Source organism: Ornithodoros turicata, chromosome 3 (genome assembly GCF_037126465.1).
Source record: "Ornithodoros turicata isolate Travis chromosome 3, ASM3712646v1, whole genome shotgun sequence".
Taxonomy (NCBI): Eukaryota; Metazoa; Arthropoda; class Arachnida; order Ixodida; family Argasidae; genus Ornithodoros; species Ornithodoros turicata.
Genome location: NC_088203.1, coordinates 47,859,692 through 47,886,978, shown reverse-complemented (window position 1 = coordinate 47,886,978; position 27,287 = coordinate 47,859,692). Strand labels below are relative to the sequence as shown.

Sequence of the window (27,287 nt, the reverse complement as noted above, 5' to 3'; positions counted from 1 at the left end):
ATAGTCGCGCGAGTGTGAACCAGACAAAAAAGCACTACACTCTTAAAAATGAACTTCACCACATAGCACGCTGCTGGCCAACCATCATCCCGAATGACATCGTTCTCTACCCTGATTTTTAATAACAGGAGGCGTACACCTTGTTGCGACACTTATACAGGAATGTTAATTGTCACAAAAAGGCGTACGCCCTGCGCTTTCCACAAATCAATGACGATAGAGGCATCACTCTTTCAGCTTTCAGTGTGCTATGTGGTGAAGCTTTGTTTTAAGAGTGTAGGATACAGTTTGATTTTCTTCGTGCCTTATTTACAATTTCTGCATGTCATTCATCTGAAGTAGATTAATAAATGCAAATGCAGTGTTGAACATGTATGCCCGGCATTATTATTCTATACAATAGTAGTTGTGCATCTTTAATAACGTGGTACTTCAGTTTTTTTTTTTTTTTTTGTAATTAAGCTGTTTTTGATTAGGATGACTCTCTCCCGGTGACACCATCCATCATCTTCACAGGCACTAGCATTGAGGCCGCGGAGCACATGCACTTGTTCGTAGACGAAGTTTCTCTGTTCCGCGTGATCGACGTAGAGGAGGGGGTTGCAGCAATCCTTGCGGCTTACTGGCATTTTCAGATCGTGTATGGTGCGAAGCCATATAACACTCTGTGTACGCTTGAGAGATTATGTCTGGGACTCTCGGAATCACATGTTCGATCTCCTGCCATCAAGTTTCTTAATAAATATAAGAGGTTCTTCGAGTAGGCACATGAAAATGTGTACCATCTGTACCACCTTAGTTGAAAAGTGTGTGAATAGTTCCTAGTCACGGTATACTTTCAGTACAGTGCTCACTTTTTTGTTATATGTGCCATGAAACTGTGCTCTGAGTATTCATGAAACATTATACATGACCTGATGGCAGAGAGGCCAGTTCATATAGTACAAAGCCAAAAATACTATGTCTCAAAGTGGGGACTGAACGTTTTTAAACCATGTAACGTATCCTTGTCTTGATGTTTGCTTTTAAAGGGACTCTGACCAGAAGTTCGACAAATCTTTCGTTTGCATCTGTTACGAAGGTATAATATGCCTCCAAGCAACACGCGAAATATTTTGGCTGTGCGCGGCGGCAAAGTTTGCCAAACGGGGAGCTGAAAACCGGCTTCGCTTTTCCTCCTCAACTCGCGCAATCGGGGCCGAAATCTAGGTCTTTGTAGTGAGCATCCGCCAATTTCCGTGTGCGTGACGAAAGCACGAGGTCCAGGTTTCATTGGGCGCCCGGACCGGAAGTTCTGTTGGTAGTGAGTTTGTGAGAGCGGCGGCATCCGTCCGGAAAGCGGTCTTCAATATGGACGTCCAAGGCGGAAATGCGGAGACTTCGAGCGCGGAACTTTTTTCTTACCTTTCCGCGATCGAGAAGAAAATTCTGCGTGCTGAACAGCTCGGTAGGCTTTCGAAACGTCGCCGATGCCGCGAATGTGAGACGAACTTAGAGCTGTACGAACATCGGTCACAGATGAAGCAACCAGCTGCGTGAGTCGCCTGTCTTCGACAGACAGGTAAGCGATGAGCTTTTTTAAAGCACACTGTGATCGAACATGTAAACGTTCTCTGAAATTTCGTGTCCTGATATATTTAATGCGCACTTGCTGTTCATGGTGCCGGTGTGGCTGGTGTGTGCTTGTGCTGCAAGGAGCTCGAAAACACTGCCGAATGACTGCAGTATGAGTGCATTACAACCCACGAAGATTTCCAACTTCTATGCTTCAATATGACTGTCCTGAAGGTCGCATATTTTGAACTCCGTGGGCAGCGCGAACCTACGAGCGACTATATTCACAAGTAAGTCACATGTGCCCTTGTCGAACGATGTTAAAATGTGGGCGCCCAAAACTGGTTTGGTCCTCCATTAAAGTCGCTAAAAACTCCAGTACAGGGCGCAGCACATAAAAAGACTATACAGTACACAACTCTGAACTGGATAAAACCAGTAATTAAGTTCGCTACAGCACTTTTTAATTGCCATTTTTCTTGGAAAATTGGAAGAGCGGAATTGGAGGGAATGTCCTCTCGAAGGCACCTCGTCTTTCTAAGTTGAAACACGCTTATGTGGCAAAATAGCAGCCTCTGAAATTTGCGGAAAGCACAGTGAAACCAGAGTTAAACTGCGCTGATCGAGTTCAGGGAGTACAATGAACTGCCAATGAATAATCACATGACATGGCATAACTCAGAGCGCCACTCAGCAGCTGCAGGAGAAACCATAAGCTTAAGGATGGAGACAAGACCGGCTTACAGATGGCTTGGAGTCTGCTCATGTCTTGTAACCGTTTACACTGCGACGACAAGTTGTCATAGCATTTGAGCATCAGGCCGTGGTTCTTGTACTTACTGTACTCAATGCACGCAGTTTCACCTTGATTTCACTGTGGTTTCTGCAAATTTGGAAGGCTGCTATTTCGTCGTATAAGCGTGTTTTGAAAATTTCGAAAGGCAGGATGACTGAGACAACACTGTCTCCCGTTCCTCATGCACAGCACATTGGAGGTATGGCTAGCTTCTTGAGTGATGCATTAGTGCAGCTTTTGTGCATGCATTTGTGCCAACCAACTTTGTCAATAAAAGCATATGTATCCACTGTCTATCCTTGCACTATATTGTATATGATACTCAGGCAGCCAGTGTATGCGTGTGAAGCATGTTTTTGCACACAGCATTTTTATTGCGTATGCTGCTTGCCACAAAAGTGAAATTGCGAGCGCACAGCAGCTGCATGAGCTAGTTTTTTATTACGTGATCTTATTGGGGGTATTCTCTCCAGAACACCCTTTCCCCAAATGGTGCTTTCAATGGATGATGCCCCTAATAAAAGTGTTGTTCTTTAAAACACCTATTGTAGGAGTGCTTCCTATAAAATATCATTTAGTAAAGGGTGTATTAAAATACACCAGCCACTGTGGTGTGAAAAAAGAAGTCAGTTATAGGACAAGCAATTTACTCAAAAAAGGTGTAAACCGATTTACTGTGCATGGTGTGCAGTACCTTGTTTTGAAAGAAAATGTGACGTGAAAGTCCCATCTTGTCTACAGTTTGAAGCCAGATTAGTAGAGTCAGAGTCATTACTTGTTTGAAGCAAATAAACATTTTGCAATGAAACCTGTTTCACGTTATGTACTTCGCACTACCTCATCAAGCCTATTCAGCCCCACTGTCCTCCTCCTTCAGCCTCCTGTCAGCCCCTCCTTTGTTCATCTAACAGCTGATTTACGTCCTGCCGTCCTACGTCTCTGCCGGCATCGCCTTGTGCCCGTTCGTTCACCTGAAAGACCTTGACTGCCATTCGGGACTGTCAGCGACGGATCGACAGCTTGGACGCTGATACCATTGGTACTGTGTCTGTGTACGTCCACACCGCCTGGTATATCGCACCACTCGACTGTCAGTGCCAGATAGTTGCGATGATATGTCCACAACAGTGGTGCTTTCGTTCCGGTCAGGCTCTGCGCCTGGCTCGGCAACGACGTAGCTACTTCCTCCGCCTGCCCTGCTCATTTTTCCCATGATTGCACGAACCCGGCCAGCGGACACGGTATCTCCAATCGCTCCAGATTTGTTGCCATCCCTTTCCATCTTTGTGAGAAGTGCCCACAGAGCTGAGGGAAACTGCGATGTGCTCCCATTTCTTCTTTCTTTGTATGGACGTTTCACCTTCCATGAAGCACCGATTGTTGCTCAGAGACGGTGTCTCCTCCAAAAACGATAATGTCATCAATTTTTGCCTTTCGGATGCCATAGCCGCAAAAGACGTACTATCAACTGATTATTTCTCAACAACACCCACTAATTGTTTTCCTGTGTACTATAGTGTTACAATGTAACTAACAGTGACCCCCACTTCTATTTGCAACCGTACCCCCCCCCCCTTGCGATTCTTGATAAACTACTGCTTCCAAGTCACAGGACAAGCTTTAGTTGTGCCACAAGATTGCCTACAGTGAACGATTGTTTTCTCTAAGCACTACTAGTAGTAATTTATGGAGTGACGTAATTACCCGAGGCTTCTTTTTACGTTCGGGCAGCAGCATGAACTTGCACGACCGGTACGCATGAAACGAGCGCGGGAGACAGCAAGGCGCCCTGCCGCTGGGCTCTCATTGGCTAGCAAATGATAAACAATTTGTTCTGTGCAGTACATTACCAGAACTTCGTACGTTTACTTCTCTTTTCCACAAAGAAGCAAAAGTGTATAGCTAAAAATACGTGAAACAGTAAAATTACTCTTTCTTCCGGCTTTTCGGAAGCCTACAGCAGCCTCCTGATGTTGAGAGTAGCATCATTTTGAGGTTTGGCGCCCACGCGATATTTCTCTCGACGCGATGGTTGCGTTCCTGGCCATTTCAAAGTAAACGTCGGCGGCCTGCGACGTGCGACGTGCCGACGAGGGCGGAGTTACTGTAAACCGGCGTAACGGCGCAGTTGCCGGGAACGCGCCCCAGCGCACCTTCCGCCTTCTCGTGTTTCCAAAGAATGATCTATGGTGAGCTAGAAGCCTTCTAGCTCACCATAAATGATCTTCGCGTAACCCCGAAGATCGTCATCGTCTTTTTCCACTACACTATCAAGACGTTAAGAAACAACACATTCAACTCACTGCTTGATAACGCTTTTAATTGTAACGTACTCCACCTAAATTCTATTTGTGAAAAATAGTAACACGCACGGAAGTGTAACAGTTATAGATTACGTCGGTGCAGGTGGAAGCTTTGAGTCATCGAAAATAAGTATATCTCGACGTGTTGACAGCCTCTCGCTTCTGCTGCTGAGCACTGTATGTCGCGCTGATGAACCCGAATGGAGGGGATGGAGATAACTGTGGTAAAAAGAGCAAACACCATCATAAGTAAAGAGCGAGACAGTTGATTCGTTTGCAGTCGTGGACCATGGATATGCAGGGATGCATACCCATGGCCAGCTATGAATGGATATGGTAGGATATGCATGCGCTTTCTAAAATACCAGTGAAATGACATTTAGATTTGCTCAAAGTCCTCCATAGAGTGCCACCTAGACATGTCTATTTTATTCGTTCTATACGAAGCCGTTGTCAGCCTGACTGGCTTTCTGCTCTCCCTTCTGGCGATGAGGAAAATAAACTGAAAATGCAATTGAAACCAACCTCGTTCTAACTCTCAGTACTCAAAATATAAAGACGTCATGAACATTCCGCGCTTTCATGAACTTTTGAAGGCACCCACATAGCCCCATACGTTTGGATTATCCAAGGGTCGATCACCTCATCGAAAGTTCGCGCTCTGTCTCCTAGCAGTGGCTCGAGCGTGCGCACTGTACTCAACGTTCAATGTGTGCTAGCATCTCTGGTGAGAAGGCGGAAATCGACATTCGGACAGCAATGTTGCCAGAGACATTGCTGAATGCGCACCATGCTCCGCCATATTTCTCAATAGAATTTAATTCCATGGTAAGAGAAAGAAACAGCATTTTAAGAGAATGCAGTGTGAGACACGCAGATTTCAACAGCACAAAATTAGGAGGGATTGTGAAGACACGGGATTTTCTCTGTAGTGTCACTTTGATTGGTCAAACAAACAGATTATTTAACTGATAGCTGTCAAACTGATAGCTATCAGCAGCTATGATGCAATCCCTGCCAAAAAACCCTCCCACACAACACCTTTGTACCTCCGGAGAGGGGACGCCTATGAGGGGTGGTCTATGCACCAAACTATTGCCGCTACGACCACCGGCTGTAGCTGCTGAAGGCGACAGGGAACAGGTAAAGTGATATATAAATTTAAAATTTTCGTAACTAGGACTGTACGTTTGTCCCAAATGGTTCCAAAAATGTGCTAATTTTATGCAACCGTTCGAAAGTACTCGCAGTTTAATAGTACACACTCATGAAACATGTCACGGCTTTTCGACATGCCAACGTCTTCTTCAGAAGTATTCGTGTTTCAATAGCAGATGTAATTGTTAGTAAGTATAGCTGCTATGGATATGCGTGACCACACCTGCAACCATCCTTTTAGCAGTTGGCCTATATATGCACCGTTAAACGCAAGCCACTTGTTGAACAGAAAGAAAACAATATAACACGATAATGTATCAATACCGCACAATTTCAACACGAATTAGACTTTAAAACATCCCCCGATCCGCCACCCCCTTCAAATCCGGGAAAGGCATTTAAACCGAAAGTCAGACCCTATTGTTGAATTCCAATGGCAGATTCGGAGCATTTCCAGAGCAAGTTTTGGTGCTCCGCAGAGAGCAAGTCTGTTCGATTGGCAGATTGGGAACCGTTCTGGAGTCTTCCAATGGGAGCTTCGGAGCGGCATTCGAGCCAAGGTCGCTCCAGGGAGCAACCCAGACTGCTCCGCCAAAATAGCCAGATTCAACCGGAACTCTACGTGACGTGTCACTTGTCGCTTGTGCTTCCTATTTCCTGTCTCTGCTTCGGCAACATGGCCGCTTCCCGACGCGTCTTTGCCGTGACTAGTATTTCGCGTCCTACGTTAGCAATTTTGTTTCTTGAAGAAAGCAATAAGCCAGACATCACCAGGGCAACGTTAGGAGATTAGGAGGACCTTGATGTTGCAAAACGTGGCGTTGTATCGGAACATGAGTACAATCTTCTTCTTCTTCTTCCTCCGTCTCTGGCCGCCATCCACCAAGGAAGATTGGCCAGGGCTAAACTCCAAGTTGGGCGCAAGTGTTCCAGTCGCAAATTCGGATCACTTGCTCTAGCCCAGATCAAGCCGCTCCACTGCGGAGTGTGCCACTTGCTCCGACTCTGCCATTGGAATTCAGCAATATCAGTTGTAATCACAAGTCCTATGAACGTACAATTGAAGTCTGACTGCGTATAGTTGCGCACTTGCATTACGGTAAAAATTGTAATGTGTGCGTAGTGACGATGACGTGTGAAGTAGGATAGCATTCTCATTATTCCGTTCAATTTTCATCGCGGGACAACAGCGTCCTTTTCGCCCGTGGCTTCAACTGTTCTCCTTCCAATAAATCAGTTATGGCTTCGCCACATGTGCATTAATGCCGCACATATGTACTGTACGTCCGTGGCAACGTTCGACGGCTCCGAAACCGTGGTTTCCGCACATATATTTCGTGCACACGGCAAACTTGAATTTGAAAGCATTCATCAATCAGTGCATCCACAAAAATTCCGGAAATATAGGGGATAGCCGCGAGGAATTCATCGGCCGACTGAGACACCCCCCTGTGAGGCATTGAGTTTTGGGCACTTTCCGCCGAGTTCCATTTGAGATCATTACTCTCACCTGCGAAGAGACTGTTGTACTTGGCAGGCTTTAAGCGGTTTGTATGCACAACCTCGGTCTCTCCCGTAGCAATGTGTACGATTTTTTGATTAACCGGAGAGGCTTGGTGGATCACACTGTAGGGAGCCTTCCATTTAGGGCTGAACTTCTTCACGAGGCCAGGGGCTCCTTCACCGTTTTGTAAGTAGACTAGGGATCCTAGCTTAAACGAGACATACCTCGCTCGTTCATCAATCTGACGCTTTCTCGATCGGGCTGCGGGTTTCAGCGCTTCGCGAGCGATTTCATGAGCTGTTTGCAACCGAGTCAGGGGTTCTTCTTTGTAGTCGTCAGCGGTGGCATAATTGGTGTGTCTCTGTTCACTAAGGACTGAGTTTGTAATCATGGGGTTGCTTCCATGCAGCACAAAAAAATGGGGCCTTGTTACAGCTTTCATGAGCTGCTGTGTTATACGAAAACACAGCATATGGTAGCCAAGTGCCCAGTCACGCTGGTCCCGAGCTACATGATGGGTCAGAAGTTTTGCTACTGTCTGATTTAATCGCTCTACCGCCCCGTTGCATTCGGGGTGGTCAGCAGTCGTGTTAAATTTCTTTATGCCCAACATGTTACACACATCTCGCATCAGATCGGACAGGAAGTTTCGGCTTCTATCTGTTAGCAACTGTGTGGGAACTCCGTGCCTCAAGGTAATTTTTTCTACAAATTCTCTGGCGATGGTGTCTGCCTTCTCATTAGGCAGTGGGATTGCCTCACTGTACTTCGTAAGGTGATCAGTGAAGATCAGAATGTACCTGTTGCCTAATGCCGTGACTGGAAGAGAGCCCATTTTGTCCATTGCTGTCCTTTCGAACGCCCGCGTCACTTCCTCAAACATTTGTAAGGGAGCAGGGGGTTTTTGGAGGTTTTCCCCTCCAAACATGAGTGACATTGGCAACAGTATTCACGGATGTCCGGAGTCATACCACCCCAGTAATAGAAGCGCTCCATCTTTTTCTTTGTTTTCGTATCGCCAAAATGTCCAGAAAATGGCGCTTCATGAAAAGACTAGATAGCTTCTCGCCTCAGCGACTTGGGTATAACAATCCTTTCCCACACCGTGCACTGTCCTCCCTGTCTTGGAGCAAACGTTCGAAAGCGGAGGATATACCGTCCCAATCTGTGAAATATCCCGCATCTGTTACTGTTTCTGTGCCTTCCAGCCTTTTTACGAGTTCTCCAGGCCCAGAATGGGAACAAATTCCGTAATAGCATTGACGGGAACCACGCTACGCAGCGCGACGGCGTCCGTGTTCATCTTTCCAGGTTTATGCGTTCATAAGCCAGTTAAGACTTGGCAGTCTGTCGTGAGCTTAAACTTTCTGCCGTACATGTAACATCGAAAGCGTCCCACAGCCCAGATAACAGCCAGACATTCCCTTTCAGTGGCTCCGTATTTTGGCTCCGCATTGTTTAATTGTCTACTGGCGAAGGCCACCGAGTGTTCTGGACCTTCAAAAACCTGGGATAATACAGCTCCCATGGCGAACTTAGACGCATCTGTGGCCAGCAAAAGGGGGTCGGCTGAAATCAGGGTGTGAGAAGAATGCCTGCATTGACCAGTGCCGCCCTTGTGCCGCCTAAAAGCATTTGTCCCTTATTCGGCTCACCTGAATGTGGCATGTATAGCTATCAGTGCGGTTAGGGGTTTTGCTATTTTGGCGAAGTCGGGTATATGACGTCGATAATAGCCGACCATGCAGTACCAAGAGTTCTCGCACATGTTTTACCGTCTTCGGTTCTGGAAACTTCCTTGCGCTTTCTGCCTTACATGGATCTGGTTTTACCGCGCCAGTCGATACAATATGCCCAAGATACTTAACTTCTCTGCAGTGAAACTGGCATTTTGATGGCTCAAGTTTCAAGCCTGCGGCAAGGAGACGCACTAAAATATGCTCTATATCCCCAACATGATCTGAAAAGATTTGACTGTAGATGATAATGTCGTGCATGTATACAAAACTTTTTTCACCATAACCTATAAGAATAACATCGGCATCATTTGCCATACAGCCGGGCTGTTCACGAGACCCATAGGGATTATTTTCCACTCGTAGTGGCCACTTTGTGTATTGAATGCTGTCTTTTCTCTGTGTTCCTGGTCCATCTCTATTTGCCAGAAGCCACTAGCAAAATCGTCTACAGAAAAGTGTTTGGCGTACAAGGTTTCTTGGGTATTGGGCAATCGGTAGGGGTCAACGCGCGTAACATAATTGAGTTTGCGGTAATCGACAACGAAACGGCAGGGCCCGTCAGGATTCTGTACCAACAATGTCGGTGACCCCCACGGCGACTTGTAGTGAGCTATGATATCGTTATCGATGAGGCTGTGCACCTGCTGATCCACTTCCGCTCGCAGCGCATGGGGGACCCTGTACGACCTCTGATACAGCAGCGGCGCTCCATTCGTCTCGATTCGATGTGTAGTAATATCGCACTTGCCCAAATCGAAATTATATCTCGCGAATACGTCAGCATGTCTCTCTAACATTTCTTCAAGCTTGTGGCGCTTCCTTTGTTACCTACTATTTCAAATTTCAGCCTTTCGTCTGTTTCTGCTGGATGTTGCGACATGAATTCCGGTTACATAACTCGAACCGATTATGCACTCTTGTCGACTTCGAGTGTGCTGAACAACAGCTTTATTCTGTGGTAGAATAATTTCTTTTTCAGAGTAGTTAACAACTGAATACGGTACAGTTCGCTGCGCATTAACTTTAACAAGACAACGCGCTCCTTTCACCTGTTATTTCTCCTATTGGATCGAGGACACTCATTTCCTCAGGTTCTATGTGGAAGGGAACACTGCAATTAACTACACATTCCGACCTGGGAGAAACACGCACCTCTTGGAGTAACCTAACTCCCACTGCAAAGTGTTACGGTTTCTGAGTGAAATTTGTCTTCGCTGCGTGGCCTTTGGATCCCGTCGGTATAGGCACTTCCTCGTCCCCAATCCTCGTCATTTCGTCTGCAAAAGATATTTGTATACCCTTCGAGCTCAATATGTCCTGTCCCAATATATCTGACACATTATCTGGACCGCTAACAGATCGGACCAACGCAGGTATATGTGCTCAAATCCGGTAATACCTATACTGAGATTTAGTTTACACAGACCGTTGAAGCAGACTGGCTCGCCCGCAGATTTGTGCCCGTTACTCGAAAAAAGTAATTGATTACCGTTACCAATTACTCGACTCCAAATGTAATTGAGTAACGAGTAAAAAAGTAACGCGTTGCTTCGGTCGTTACTCTGCGTTCACACAAATTATACCCGTCTTTGTGTGCCTCAGAAAAAAAAAGAGAAAAGAAAAGAAAAAGTTCAACAGCGGAACAGCTAAATAACACGAAAAACAAAACGCGATGACAGGTAGATCTCTAGGTCTACTGTATTTATCGCCCGGGAAGACGTTGACCCGATGGTGGAAGAACATTGCCTGGAACTTCCCCATGACTCACTAAACCTCCAAAGCTTCAGGTACCACCACCACTGGTGTAGGAAGAGATTAGGGAGAGACCTGAAATTCCAGAACGTTATTACAGTGACCTGCGCTTGCGACAACAAAGGCCGACGGCACGAGGGGCTTCACTTGGGGCAGGGCAGAACATCTGAAAGATAAGTTAATCTCTGCCGGAAAAGTAATCAATTATTGAGTAATCGATTACTCCAAAAAGTAATTGATTACTCGAAAAATTACTCAAAAATAATTGATCACACGTAACGCAATTACTAGTAACGCGTTATGCACAAGTCTGCTCGCCTACAAATCTCTGCGCGGGCCGTCCATAGAGGAATAATTCCTGTATGGACAATAATTCCTGTATGTATTGCAAATTCCTGAGGAATTTGCAATATGGACCCTTTCTCTGGAAGTTCTCTGATACCACTCCATTTATGAGTGTCACACCTGAGCCCGTGTCCATTACGTGACAATTCACTCTACATTCCACTACAGGGCACGACTCACTAACATGACCAATCAGCACTATCTCGTCGTCAACCTGCGACAACATCCCCTCCACGCGCGTGCTCCGCGTGGGGGAATTTACATTTTTTTCCTTGCATATTGATCTGACTGGTGTAATTCCATCGGAATCGTCTGATTGATATAGTCTGGTATCTGACTACGGTTCAGCGATCAATTTCGTGAAGTGTGCAGGTAAGTACATCTGTAGCAACTAACGTTCTCTCTCTGATATCGGCCGTAGCTACGCCCTTGTCCTCTACGGCGTTCATTCGGACTCCTTCGCCATTCGTGAGCTTCTGTTTTCTGAATCAAAAGCTCTTCTAGCCGAGCAAGGCTCTCCGTCAGTCGTTCAATTTCGGGATACGTAGTCGGTACCTCAGTAATCGCACAGACCGTCTCAATTGACCCAGTTCTGAGTGCTTCATTGCGCTCCTCATGCACTGCCTCCTGTACAGCCTGTTTGAACCCCGCTGTGGATAATACGAAACGCCTGACAGGGTCTCTCAGCCCACCAACAAACCGCGCCGTGAGCTTGCTGCTCTGAGTATTCTGAGTAGTCGAACGCGTCGTATATGCTAACCCTTGCAATCTGCTGGCGTACGTCTGAGCGTCCTCTTTCACATTTTGGCGAGCGTCAAGAAAATTTGGGAGCCGTACAGCCCGCGGCGCGGTGTCGCACCGCTCGAGAGCAATGCGCTTGATATCGGAATAACTTTTTTGCACTTTTAGCATTCATATCTTTCCACGCGAATTCGAACCCGGCGCCTCCTCATGCGGCACTTGGCAATTCCTAACTTTTGGGCCTCTCTCCAACCACCCAAATCTGCCACCTGTTCTACAATTTAAATATATATATATATATATATATATATATATATATATATATATCGCCATGCCAGTACTGGACAGCTGTTTCGGCCTTCTTGGACCTCATCAGCAGTACGCAGGCAGGCAACGTTTGAGTGGATGGCGTCAGATGGCGTCTGACCTTCTGACGCCATCCACTCAAACGTTGCCTGCCTGCGTACTGCTGATGAGGTCCAAGAAGGCCGAAACAGCTGTCCAGTACTGGCATGGCGATGTTTGAGTTACAGACATATGCTATACGTGCAGCCAAAGAGCTCCGGCTATTTTTTTTCCTATTATATATATATATATATATATATATAAATAGAGGGAAAAAGGAAAAATATAAAATAAGGAAAGGAAAAATATATATATATATATATATATATATATATATTATATCGAGGTACAGCTTCCGTCCCCGGACAAGGGCTGGATTACGTTGGCCAAAGCGAGAACACTCGCGGTTCCTGACATTACGGTAGACTCCATAACTGGTGCTTCGCCCGAGACACTCATTATGCAACTTCAGTACCTCTCTCGTATGTTTCCTGAGTGAGGGTTTCCCACTCAATACCCAGCGCTTTCACGTCAAGTTTACAGGCAACCCGCGGACCCCACTTATGACACCAATGTGATGGGTGCATAAATCGGCTCGGGTCCACGCTGGGTAAAACACACGAGAGACTGAAGTACCAAGACAAATATAATTTAATCTACCCTGACACCTAGTTACACGACGGTGGCCGCAATAGAACAACAAGGTTTCGGCTTAGAGTCTCGCAGGGTGCGGTGACCTCATTTCTTTCGGCGGCGGAGGTCATGCTTCTCTGGGCATCCGTGTATTCTCTTTTGTTCACTGGGGGCTTGAGTCATCACGACTGCGCAGGAAAGTCGGCGGGCACCTCCACGGAACGCATCTCCACGGCGAGGCAGCGGTCGCAATCGCTGGGACGGCTTCAGAACTTCATTGGACGCTCTCATACGAACATCGGCAACCCGACTGGCAGAAATTTCCTGGTGCTCCTTGCTTCTCTTTTCCCCGTGGACGCTTTTTAAGGGTTCTCCAAAGTATCCGCCTTGTTCGTAACCCATGATGGCCGGTCTCTAGGCGCATTCCTGTGTATTGTGAATATGCCTGGGCAAGGACACTCTCACGCAATGTACGTAATGGAGGTTTCCATAGGTACCGCGCGCCAGCCAGGGGGCGCTGTTGCCGCGTGGTAGACAGAGACACTTGTGACCATTTCATGCGTAAGAACGTGGTGCCACCCACGCCGCACGGCAGGCTTTGGTGTATTTGGTTGCGGAACGCCCGCGGTGTGGTAATGGCTTCGCGAATATTATATGCCGGATTTGCACCCATTGATCCAAGGGACCATTTTCGTGAGAGCAACTTAAAGAAGGGACATCTCCTACGCAACGCTAGGCACGCAAAGTGCCTGCGTGAAGAGGTTTTTGCGGACGGGGCATCCAGGATGACCGCGCAGTGCCTGGCACAGACAACCGCGCTCTTTTGTGTATAAATTGTGTTCTTGAATGCCGTAGTTGACGATTCTGGGTAGTCGGCTCTTTAATCATCTTCTACCTAAGATCTGATTTGCATAAGACATGATTGTGTTGCCCTTGGTGTTTCTTCTTCGTCATCCCACTCATATATTAAACCACATTCACTGAGGTATAGTATCGCAATTGTTGCGGTGAATCACCTCATCCCATTATCGTTCATGTAGGTGTTGTTGTTGTCGATGTTTCTTCTGCTTCCTTCATTGCGGTTCATATTTCTTTTTAAACTTCTGTAGCTTCAGCCACCGATCCCACGTAGAATCGCCGGAGCACATTGCACCTGTAAAGGCAGCATTGTGGGCCGTTGTAAGCATGTCGCGGTTGTGATCGTCAGCGTGAATTGCCCTGAAGATGATTCCTGCACCGGATTACCACAAGCATGGGGCAGGCCTGGAATGTCACTGTCAGATATGGGTCAAAGGAGACCTTTTCAGAAAATATTTTCGGGTGAGTAATAGGTAGTTCACAAACCAACCTGCCACAATGCCGTGATGTATGTGTCGTCGATAATGCTGAACTGCGAAGCTTGCATGTGCAAATTAGCAGCTGCCTTTATACTACTTTGATGTGCATATGTTGAAGGATGCATACGTAGAGAATCACGTGCACCAGTATTTTTGCAGCATGTCTCATGTCAACCCCAATTAACTTCGCACGCCTGCAACCTGTTCATTTTTTTGTTTCAAGAACAAGCCCATTTATTCAAGCCAGCATGCAAGCCAGTCTCACGGACCTACACCCTGAGACACTTTCCTGGATTTTGCACTCCATTAGTTCAAAACCTCAAATATGAATATGAAGACCCAGTTCAAAAAGACTGCAGAATTCTGCTCAACGTCTCTTGTTGATGCTGCCGTTGTCAAACATGATACTGGACTGTTGGCTGAGCTGCTCGTTGGTACTCCAACCAGGAAGCTATTTCTTAGAATGAGTGTTGCAAGAATTGGCCAAAAACAAGGCTGGTCCTTGCAAGAAAGGACTTGATTAATGAATTAAATGATAAATCAGTAAGACCTTACAAAGACGCCATAGCTTCCCGCAGCTCAGTTGACGTTGGACTGGATACGCGATGCCAAAGAACAAATGCCTAGCTACGATCTGTATTGCTTTAGTTGTGTGCAATGTCATCATGGTTGTATTATTGTATGCTAGTGGCACGAATTAATTGCGAAAAAAAAAACATTCATGTGCAGATGGTTCCGGGAGAGACAACTGCGTATTACTAGCACACAGTCCCACAGAGTTTGGACAAGGGTGGATGACTTCGGCAAGCTTGCCACGATGCTGACAGCAGTTCGGCCACTGAAAACTGCAGACACGGCTTATGGTAAACACGTAACCCAACCTGTGAATACATTTGCCAATGTCAAATATGGATATAAAATGACAAGTGACATGGCATGCTAACTTACTGATAATTCAGTTATACGAAATCCTAAAGCCCTTCTGTGATTGTAACAGCTGTGATATGTTGCTCTTTATTTTGTTCAGAAACTCAGATGGAGCGAGTAGCTTTACAAGAATTTCAAACGAAATTCCCGCAACATTATATCCGGTATAACTGCTGTCAACATTGTGGTATAGGGTGTATGTAATTTTTCTCACATTTCCAGTTCCAGGTTGGCCCACTAGTGCACCCCGAGCAAAAGTGGCTCTGCGCTTGTCAGGATGGTATTGTGCGGCTCGATGATGGACTTTATTTACTTGTAGTCAAGTGTCCATTCTGTCGCAAGGGACTTCCTATCATAGATCATACAGCAGAGACAAGCCTCGTCCCATACCTTCTCTACGAAGATGGGAAACTCACACTTAGAAGAACACATCAGTGCAAATCTGAATGTATATTATGCATGTTAGCGATTTTTTTTTTCGGACGCACACTCCATCAAAGTAATAGTTCCGCGTGATGATTGTTACATCAGTAAGCTTATTCCCAAGCTTGATGTCTTTTACATACATGTTGCCCAAGATAGCTAGTAACTGGTGGTTAAAATTCAACACTGCCAGCAGAGTTGTCTATTTTAGTCTTACATAGGTACAGAGTGCGGGATGTGTACAGCACAATGGATCATAATTAGGGCCCTGTGTCTTCGGGTTTTATTTCATGAGCTGTAAAAGGGGGTATGTAAAAGTAGAAATTTTCACAAAGTCTTAATATTCGCGAGATTAAGTCTCTTTTAAACATAGGTAGCTCCACAAAGACATTCTCACATATTCGTTCGTGCCAAACATTTCTGTAACAGCAGTTTGCAAGCATACCTGATTTCACAAATCTAGCATGTCATATTGTTACGGGATTTCAATTCACGTTTCAGTTTTACACTAAGACACACGGTCTTAATCATACTCAAGTGCACTTACAGTCATGTGAAACACTGCATTCATCACACAGTATACCAAGTGTACAGTACACAAACTATTCAGGTCATTCTGTTGACCTAAAAATTGGTGCTTGTAAATTCACAAGTATTACACACATCCGAACTATGTCTGTCATGTGTGGAACTAATCAAATGGCAGCCTGTGGTTTATAATATTGAATACCTTTAGGCGTTGAATAGCCCTTTCCACATGCACTCTGACCTGGGCAGTCTGGTATGTTTGATCCATTTCTTGGCTGCTAAATTAGGCATTGCCAGATGAAAATGGGGTCATGACTAAAGAGGTTGCCAGTAAAGGTCCCTGCTTGTGAACGTGGAGGTTGCCAGTGTCGTGAACCCCTGTCAGTGCGGTGCTGTGCTTACCTCTGACCTCATTTATTTCTGCATTTCAGCATATAACATTATTGTACAAATCATTAAGCGTTAAATTGATTGTTCTGTTCAGCCAACAAAGATTCATCATTACGTTGTGACTGTCTCTTGCTCTGCTGAAATTTCACAAAATTGGAATATGCCTAACGTACATATTTGTCCTTACTTGTCGTCTGCTATGATGCATTTGACATCGCAGAGTAATAATTGCTAAAATAAACTGCCACACTTTAATGCCATTACACTGCATCCGAGCCATTGAGTATTTGTAGTTTATTGAGACCATGTACACAAAATATAGATGTTAAAATCAACCAAATATATCAGAAGGATGTCTTATACCGGTCTCAATAGTGGTGTTTCAAGGATGGAGCAAACGGGAATGAACCAAAGAAAACACACAACAACAACATCAGCTACAAACAAGCCTGTGCTGACATTTTATTCAATAATTGCATTGTGCTTATATGTCCAAAGTCATATATTCTTACCGAAACACTTTTACATACCTGGCTGGGGACTTATCTATTTTTCCTATGTATCTATCCTATCTATTCTCTATTTCCTATCTATTTTCTATGTAAAAGTTCTCTCTCGACACCAAACTGCCATTGTAAGCAATTTCACTAGCAATATCATTGCACCATTACATGCCAAACCATCACCACCACCAATGCCTAAAAACTCCCCACAGCTCATGCCATGCTATACCACGGCTGACAACAGCATATCATGCACTAAACAAGCGTATGAAGATGGGGTAGTTGGTACGAATTAATGATGTGTAGAGAACAAAAAGACGCCGACAGAAGAACGACGACATGGACCACTGCATCATGCACTAAGACCTTTGAAATCACTCCTTATTCAGGTTTCTTTTTAAATTTCGGCTTCTTGTTCAGAAAGAATTTCCATAGTGATGCATTCACAGTTATCGCTTCACTCTGGCACAGATGACTCAACTTTGACTGTCAAATGACATAAGAGGCCTGTATGGTGCCATGAGAAAGATAATTGCCACTGTTGATTGGATTGGATTGATTGATGTGTTGATGATGTGTTGGATTGCCACTGTACAATCGTGTAAACTTATTTAGTGAATTTTTACTTCAGCAGCTCTTCACCATTTTGACTTTTTTTTCTTTTTTTTCTTTTTTTTTTGCAGTCATGCAATAGTTCTCAGACTATTCCCAGTTTTCCATGCTTGACTAGATTGCAGACACCCTGAAATACGGACGATAATTTAAGTAACTCAACAACTGGACGTTCGAGGCTTACATGTTTGTATCATCCGTGTTTGTGGCCTGCTTCGGCTAATTTTCGTTATTTGCACAGATGATAAAGCAATGAAGGATTATTGCACAGGCTGCATTTCTGCACTGTGTGGTTATGCAGTTTCACTGTACACCTTTGTACTGATAGATTGTGCTATTTCTTGAGAAACAACACAGTGCAATATCACAGCAAGGCACATCTAGAGGCGCTCGTTCTAGCATGAAATCTCAGTGACACAGCAAGCAGCAGCACTTATCGTTGTCTGCTCGTTTTCTGTATTGATCTATATCATACCGTAAAAGGAAGTCTGCAGTGGAAAAATTGACACAATGCAAATAAGCTCATACAAAGAAAAGGAGGCAACTTGAAATCAGGTGCACCTTAGCTACAATGTGCAGTATCATTTTTATCGAAATTTACATGGTTGTAAATCTTCCTTCCACAATTTCAGTTATTTTTTGAGCCACATTTGTAGTTGTCACTTTGCAGAAGCCGACATATTCATCCAGTTGTGTCAACACAAATCTATGCAACTGGACAGTTCAATGTAGTGAGCATAGTGTACTGCATCATCTAGGACAAAGTGTGGGAGCAGATGTATGGGACACAGTGCTGAATTCGTTGTAAAATAATGTAGATGTCTCTGCATAACTAACCACCTAACTTAATTAACGAGGGATGAACATGCACTGTCTTCAGGCAACTTCTGGAAATTAATACATGACATATGGGAGATGGTTTGCAAGATACCAGCACCCGAAGCAACAGTTTCACAGATTCTGGTATATGCATGACGTTGGCACACAAGACGAGCATGTAATTATTTCGGTCCACTTTACTGAACTTTAGCACTCCTAAGGGTGCCATAGAAAATGTAGGGGGAGAGAGGGTTCTAAAAAGAAACCGATGTAGTGTGAATTTTCCATTAAAAATAAATAAAAAAGTTCCCCCACACACAACCACAGGATTTCTGAACCTATGGTGAAGCTAGCTCTTACACGGACATGATTTTTGTTGGGAATGGCATGGTATACCATAAGTCTAAGCTAATGCCAGCCATATTTTGTATATCAATAAATTTTCTTCACATATGGCGTTGAAGAACTGCTCACCTGAAACAAAATAGATAGCCCGGTGTGACACATATACAATCATACGTCACAGCCATTTGGTGCCAGTCATGCAGTGAAAGCAGTGTGCATGAGATGCCACATATTCTCCTGGTGATGATGTGAAGGAACACTCTCACAAAGAAACCGGATAGTAAGTGTCAAAAATCGTCAAATTTTTGACCCATATTCTAAGGGTCAACGCCTTACGCATATAAGGATGACGGATAGTAAGCGTAAAAAAACGTCAAATTTTTTACCCCTATTTTAAGCGGTGCTCGATGCCGGTTATTCTATGGGCTGTTTGGCTACCTTTATGATACCGCTTACTGCCCCTAAAAATACCACTTGGTATGCGTCGAGCCTGACCACCGTAGACGTCACGTGACCTCACGGTCCTTGTACAGGCAACGGCTGCAACTCTGAAATAACACGCGATGCCGTTTTCCGGCGGCTGTTCTGGAAAAGGGTATGTGGTTCCTGATTGCCAAAAGCATCAGAAAGAAGTTTCCAGAACAATAGCCGGGAAATCGGATTGCCTGTCAATCTTGCACTGCAGCTATTTCCTGCCCAAGGGACACTGATATCACGCGGCGCCTAAGGTTCCCAGATATGATGCGTACTGTGCGGAATTCTGGCGGTGCATTTCTCTGTGCAAAGACTGCATACCATGCGAAATCGTTTCATAGGAAAAAAAAAGAACAGCTGCTACAACAGGATCTCGATGATACGAATCTCACAGGCCATGAAAAAACAGTTCGTATCATCTGAGACTCGTCAGCTGTACCACATAGGTGCACGAACCATGTATACGGACGGAAGCCCGTTCACATCTATATGCTACCGCTTAAAAGATATCCATGATATAGGCATAGCTTGTTGCTCATCCAAAAGATTTGGCATGACAGTACGCCACAATAGCTAGGGCCACTGCACTGCAAAATCGTATGACACAGACAAACGCATCCATCACGTGAATAACAGATATAAAAGGCACGTTCTTGCGCCATGCAAGCAGTATACAAGAGTTCTCGCGACAGTCAAAAAATAGAAGAAGCACGAGTGCATCACTTGAACCAGGTTCATCCTCTCACTATAGCCCGCGTACGCCGCTATCTCGTTTCAATCAGAACGTCTGAATACTTAGAAGTACTTCCCACAGCGTTAATAGCACGCATCTAAACCGTAATGTAACAAAAATTTGCCAAATAATTCCACTTTATTGCAGGAAAGAGCCCAGAATAATAGGTACATGCATGTGTTTATACAGGGTGTCCCAGAAAACGTGTCATTGAATTATATTTAAAAAACTACACCACCTAGAGTCATCCGGTCAATGGCATTTGTTCTTACTGGGTTTTTGCCGTCTCCTCGTGTGAATGTCGTGTAACGTAAGTTTAATTATGTAAATTTTTGCGAGCTTAAGTCGGAAATTTGCCTAGTAAATGTCACTTTTTTACCCCACCAATGTGAAGAGCGTGTCTAATTTAGTCAAATTAATGACAATTGACAGGGATATTCAGAAGCTATCCCATCGGAAAAAATAGCCAAACATCATGCTGTACGGAGGTCGCACAGAATAGCGCACGATGAATTTTTCAGGGCAATCTTTGTCAGTCCGACGAAAGGAGGTTGGAAACCCAGCCCTCCCCGACGTCGCAGAGGGAGATAAAACAGGCACGGCTTATCACGTCCGACTTTCGCTGGGTTGATGCTTTCCCTCTCCCAATTTAGGAACTGTTACTTTTTCTACTATCACTCTGTGGGCTGGCTTCGGAACCTCCTTTCGTCGCACTGAGAGCGTTGCGCTCAAAAAGTCATCGCGCGCTATGGTCCGGTGCTCCGAAAAGCATGATATTCGGCTGTTTTTTCCGATGGGATAGCTCGCGTTTACGGATAATAGGAATAAAACAGAGCTTGACGGATACGGCATCTGCGATCTTGTCGAAATTTACGTTTAGTAAGGGTAAGATTGGACGTAAGCGTAAATTTATCCGTTTCGTTTCTGAGAATGAAGGAAGCTTTCCAGCAATAAATGTATGTCATGGTATCTCGTATTGCAACAGCATTCAGGCACTGTTTCGAATGACAGATTCATAGATGTTAGAATAATTTGTCATGATGCTGACGACACATTCTTAGTTGCATCATGACTTTGTGACCGTAGTATGCCCATATTCTGTTCATCCTCCCCTTACAGCTCTACAGTTAGGGGTGGATTGCGAGTCAAGACAGAGGAGAGCTGGCGTGAAATGAGAGTACCCATGTACAGGACATGTCATACAGCAAAAACCGTGGACACTTAGACGCACCTGAGCCGGTGCAAGGAGAAGAAGTTGTAATATAATTGAAAGTACAGTGATGTACTACACATATGCATATTGGAAGGATAATGGGTTGGTTCACTATTTTCGAACTCAGCTATCAGAACACGTTGAAGACATGCACAACGCAGCCAACTTAGAGGCGCTGTGGCATTCGTGATAGATAGAGCATGATTGCAATGTGGATGCAGGTGTATATGATAAATCATGTGGCAAGGTTCCACAGGGATGTGTTTTTTCCATTCTTAAGATTTATCGATACAGGATATGAGGCTACACAACAAGAGTGCACAGATCACACCAGTGTAAAGCTGCACTGTTGTCGAGTAATTTTTAACTTACTCACAAAATGGTGCGGACCAGCATGCATACATTTTTGTTTGAAAGAAAAGCCCTGAGCTTCAAAAGACACAAAAGGGACACCTTTTTTTTAGCGCTATATTCACACTGAACACATGAGCACATGAATAAACTCTGTGTCCATATGACAGCTATCAACAACGTAAAAGAACGAGAGCTAGTGTAACATGGGTTCATGTTCCTCCACGTGATCGTGTGCTCAGTGTGGATATAAACGGCTGCACTGGCTGGACAAATCTGTACCCATGTTACCGCAAGCTAACTTTCTTTTAAGTGGTTGACAACAGTCATGTGGCCATGTACACTTTGTCCATCCTCTCATCCTACGGTACGGCAGAACCGCATTTCCATTGTGATGTTGTGTGTACCAGCTGACTCCTTTATAATTGTCAATACCATCTATTTTTGAGTCTATAGCCTATGTTTTGTTATATTCATCTGGAAGGTGTTATATGCAGTAACTACAGTTGATCTAATTTTCAACTTTAAGCACAGTGCGATGGGAGCAAGAGAGCTTCAAAGTTTCTGTATTGCATTGCTGCATCTGCAAGCATTGCCCTTTATTCATGTGCAATTCAACTCTATTGCAGTACGACACCTCAGATATATTAGTGGAGTCAGCATGTGGAATGTAGCAAGGATTTTTTTTCCCTTGTGCGGCGTTGCTCACCTATGTTCTCATGTGACCTGGGTAACTAATTGAGCAGGATATTGAGAGTGCACGCTTCTATGAAAAACGTAATCCTTGTGTAACTACGTAATAGCCTTTACAGTCTGAATATAAACAAAAGGCTCACGAATACAAAGTTGTTGTGATAAATGAGTCTTGTGTTGTGATAAAATTTTCGAGAAAGGACCTCCAGAATATCTGTGCTTATACAACGTACAAAAGCTGTCGGTGATTGGTCATGGTTATGTACGTGCAATAGTTAACATTGAAAAATAATGATGCTTCCAAATGGTTTGCAGCCTCCTTTTGCACATTGCTGTGTAGTGTCGTTTGCTGAAGCAGCCACAGAAAAGTATATCTAGTGTTACCAGATGATAAATTAATACAGAAGTAAGCAGCTGTCTCTTTGAATATCTTCTAATGTCGCAGTGATAACGCGATACCTGAAGAACTGTTCTTCATTGGTCTGTTCTGCTGTGGCGTGCTGAAATAAGTGAAGGACACATTTCAGTTTCATCTATGCTTGCATGTGAATCCAGGAGGAATGGGGACCTCGTTCGCTTTTGTTTCGATGTTTGCGTAATCCGGGAAACGGAAAATCTGCTCAAATTTCGTGTTCAGTGTAGTGCAACAACATGCAATTTTTCCATGCCTTGATAGTATCCACACAAGAGCTGCAAGACACTAATGCACTTTATGATCAGTCCTATCGTACTCATAAATATGCCTGAAGATCAGACACGCTGCGAAGAGATGATGCCAGGAAGAGATACCGGCATGGTTGATAAACATGCCAGATGGATAACGTCCCTCAATTGCTCCATCGGGGCTCGCAACAACCATCTAGCATGTTATTGCTCTTACTGTACAATGACGGGGCAGCTTACAGTGTGTATCACAGGAGATGACACTCATAATAAGCGCCAGCACTACTTATACTTTGTGTTTGAAGATGCACGTTGACGTTCGGCCGTCCGCACGCTCTCTCGGTCCCTTGGATTGGTATATGGATTTTGTCCAGTGACACATGTCAATGGCACTCGCTTTGACCACACTTTGACGGAGTTTTTTACATTTGCCAAGCACGCAATAGCGCCTTGAAGCAACTGCCGCATTTCGTGCCCCCGGTCAAGCGTTACGCCGTTTTCTTTAATAACCGTGCGTTTAAAACGATTCTGCTTAATTTTTACGAGTTAACTTCGAATTAGTGCAACATCACCCACCGATAGTTTTTTCAACACACATCTTTGCAGTAGTTGCAACGTACTTAGACCGGCGTTAAACTAGCCCCTCCCCTAGTTTAAAATACGTCCCATTCAAATGCATTGGGCTTAAACCACCAGTTTAAGTAGCTTGGGTGCATGATCGAAATGGAATATTCGAGGCAAATATTCGCTCCACTGTGATAAAATCCGTCTCATGGGCGCTTCTAGTAACTATATCAATCAGAACTTACCCAAGATTTGATGAAAAATTCTTTGTGAACCACGGATTAGTCCTACCGCAGCCACCATGGCTTCTGGCAGACTCTGCCGAAATGCGCATGCGCCGTGCAGGAAGCTCGCTATATGCGGTGCCATAAGCTTCACAGCAGGGGGTGGTAAAGCATGGGGTGATGATCCAGGATTGGCGAACGAAAGTCTCACGTGATCGATTTCAACCCGACGTCACTAAAGCAATGGTTTATAAGTTCGTGAATACGGACTAAGTAGTTTGAAGACCTTCGCCTACCTCGATGTAAGGGAAGTTAGCAATTTTTGAAGCAGTGCTAAGCATTCTGGGATTTTCTGAACTGGACGTTAGTAAAGAGACCGTTACATGACATATGCTAGTCTGCAAATCAAAATGCGCACACGCTAAAAAGGAAATGGTGTTACGGAATCTGAAAAGTAATCATTCGGACAGCCTGCGCTTAAATGGCATCAGTTACATCAATACAATGCAGTTCAAACATTCCAACTGTAATTGACACTAGCTTCAGATTAGCGAGCACATAGAAATCCAGCGATATTGAACAGCAGCACAGTCAGATCTGAAAAGGTAACGGTTTTCGTTTACCTGAAATGTTATTGTAGCTGCAGCTAAGCTGAAGTGCCAACAAATAACTCACAGGACAGGCGTTGTATTCGTCACGTCCAGTCCATGAGTCTTCAAGCACCCATAAAAACATGATGTGTGCGGTTTTACACAGCCAGCTATCAAATGAAAGAACTGCTCAACGTACGTACCGTTTGAAAACAAAAGCAATTTTGAAAACAATCTTTGAAAAAAAAAGCAAATTTGAAGCAAAAAAAAAAACAAGCTTGGAAAAAAAAGCAAGTTTGAAAAGAATCTTAATTTTGTTTCCTCTGGCAAAGTGTTCACTGAACCCGTATTTTACTGCAACACTGACAGCTCTCAACGTAATCAAACGATTGAATTTTATTACCACACATTTATTTCAGTCCCACGTCTCCATTGTGATTCAATATTCGCATCTCTAAGGCCAACCTCGTGTGTCTTCGCAGGACCGCCAGGAACACACACACAGTGTGCGTGTGCACATATAACCAAAATTTGAAATTAATGCTGAACGCGATCGGCATCAACGAGAACTATAAGACGCTCCTCGCTATGACAGTTTTTAACTCTGAAGACGCCAAGTGTATGAACAGTGAATGGAAGAGCTGTCCAGGAGCCAAGAGACTACAAGAGCACCTAGAAACCATCAAGAACCCGGAATTTGAATCTGCCGATCTCGTCTCCTTCAAACACTGAGTTGCTGGCAAGCGCACCTTAGCGACATTCACGCTGAAGACAGATGATTTAACAACGGAGGCAGAAAATTTAAATCCGCACCATTTTGTTTTCACGGAGCAAGGACGCTACTTGCGTGACCTGAAGCTGCGTGTGCATGACAGCGAGGGAATTGTTATAATGGATTTCTTTGAGAATTACAATTTTGTCGTCCAGAATTCCCCCTAGTCTTTCTACCGGGACAAGAGCAAGCCGCCGGTACGTCTCTTGTCTCGTACTGCAAGAGCGCTGTGCCTGATGCTGAAAGCACAGCACTTAACGCTCATGGAGAACTGCAGCACGTCGCGTTCGTCGTGATCTCAGATTGCATCGTCCATGACAACGCCGCCGTTCATTTGTTTCAACGCTATCTCATGTCATATATCACAGACCGCCTTCCCAATAAAGCGCATCACTTCAGCGACGGGCAGCGTCGCAGTATAAAAACAAAAAGAACTTCGCAAACCTCCTAGACGATCGCGCGTCCACCTTGACGATTTCTGATAGCGGCGACCTGGAACTTCTTCACACGGAAAAGGTCCATGCGACGGAATAGGTGGAACCGTAAAACGACTCGCCTCGAAGGCCAGTTTCCAGAGGCTACACGATAACCAGATCTTAACCCTCGAAGGATCTCTTCTCTTGGGTCCAAGAAATATGACATCAGTGCATTCCATGTGGGCATCGAAGGACGACGTGGAAGAAGAAATGAAAGAACTAGCCAACCGTTATCTCCGCGCTGTTGCAGTCCCAGGGACGAGGAAATATCACTCCTTCCAACCTGTGAGCCGCTGCGAGGTGCTAGCAGCCCAGACATCGATCTCAAATACAAAGGAATTTTGTGTAACTACCAAATAGCGAAACAGTCCTGTGGCAGGTGTTCTGATATCCACTGGTGGTCACAACAGTGCGGACAATTTCTTCTTTCCGCTACATTTCTCCGTGAAGTGCTTCTTGCCCCTAATTATACGGATATGTGTGTCTGCGAGGTTTACAGATTTACTAATAAAAATGTATATGGTTAAACATATCACTGCTTACGTCCCTGCTGGTGTTCATTGTAATTTGGCTTCTCCTTGAATAACTCACCGTAGCCGAAGCAATTTACGAGCACCCGTTGCATAGAGAGATATGGTACGGGCTGTGACAAAAATAGCAAACAAATAAAATAGAGTAAAGTGTACACAAAAGCCGGTGGGCGCTGAATAGCAAACAAAACGCGCCCTGTATGGCGACAAGACGGGTGGACGCTGAACTGAAGTGATCGGCAAACCATCTTCCGACAAAAAATATTTTTTTGATAGGATCTTTTAGGAGAGGGATTGTGCTATAATATGATATCCATTTCACTATCCTGGTCCGAACTCTGCATACCATATTCTGGGCTGATTTATGCTCATTTTCGAGAAAAGTGCCAACTTTGCCAATTTTTACCACAAAAAATAATGCAGATTAAAGCTTCAAACTTTTCCATGCTGAAGCCGCCAACAACCGCTACACAACAAAAAATATCAGCGATATTGAATTGATGAATTGTTACTTTCAAAAATCCTGAATTTGCAAGAAGATTTCACCCTTCGTCGCCTTCGTAAAAGCACACAAATTGCAGTAAAACGCACGTGACTTAGCACAAACATAGAGAAGACATTCCTCTATGCGTTTAAAAACACGGCAACATTCCATTCGCTTTCAGTGTGCGTCAGTTGCCTTCCTAACGGTTTTGGCGATGCGCGCGCTTTTCGATGTGCCCAGCGACGGGACGCATGGCATCAGAGGAGAAATACTTTGTAGCCAGACATTACATGTGTGCAGAAACACCCCAGAATTTTTCCAGAAAAAAATGCGGGGTGTCGAGCAGGGTGTCTGGACGTTTTGGAATCGCCCAGCAGGCCGCTTTCACGTCAGTTCAGGCAGGCAGGTCTCATTGACCTCTTGGATTTTCATTATTTTTTTATATTTAGAAGCTCATCGCACATGATGACCAACAGCGGTAAAATGAATAATTTCTACGGAATAGCTTTCGCGCAAAAAATTCCAGGAAATCCGGCCCTAAATTCGAGTGTTTCAGTTTTGCCGTGTTAGCACGCGTATGTCTCCCGAGTCTTAAAAGATACTGCAGTGATTTTTTTTTATGCTTTAGTATGCCTACAGGCCAGCAGTCCGAGCGCAAATTTTGGTGCCCAAGAGCAACGCTCTGTGATATAAAAATGGCGAACATGCTCTCTCGTGCGGTTTTGTTCCAACTTCGACGCGTGATTTCTCTGACTGTAGATATTCC

At 44.6% G+C, this 27,287-nt stretch overlaps 1 protein-coding gene across 1 annotated transcript in view; it reads right to left on the bottom strand.

Annotated features, from left to right (window-relative positions):
- Positions 1–4,653: 4,653 nt before the first annotated feature.
- LOC135387017 (uncharacterized) overlaps positions 4,654–27,287 on the bottom strand; it is a 162,030-nt gene continuing 139,396 nt past the window's right edge. The window contains exon 8 of the mRNA XM_064616450.1: positions 4,654–4,872. Within this exon, the coding sequence (XP_064472520.1) occupies positions 4,743–4,872 (130 nt within the window). The 3' untranslated portion in view covers positions 4,654–4,742. The remainder of the gene's footprint in view (positions 4,873–27,287) is intronic.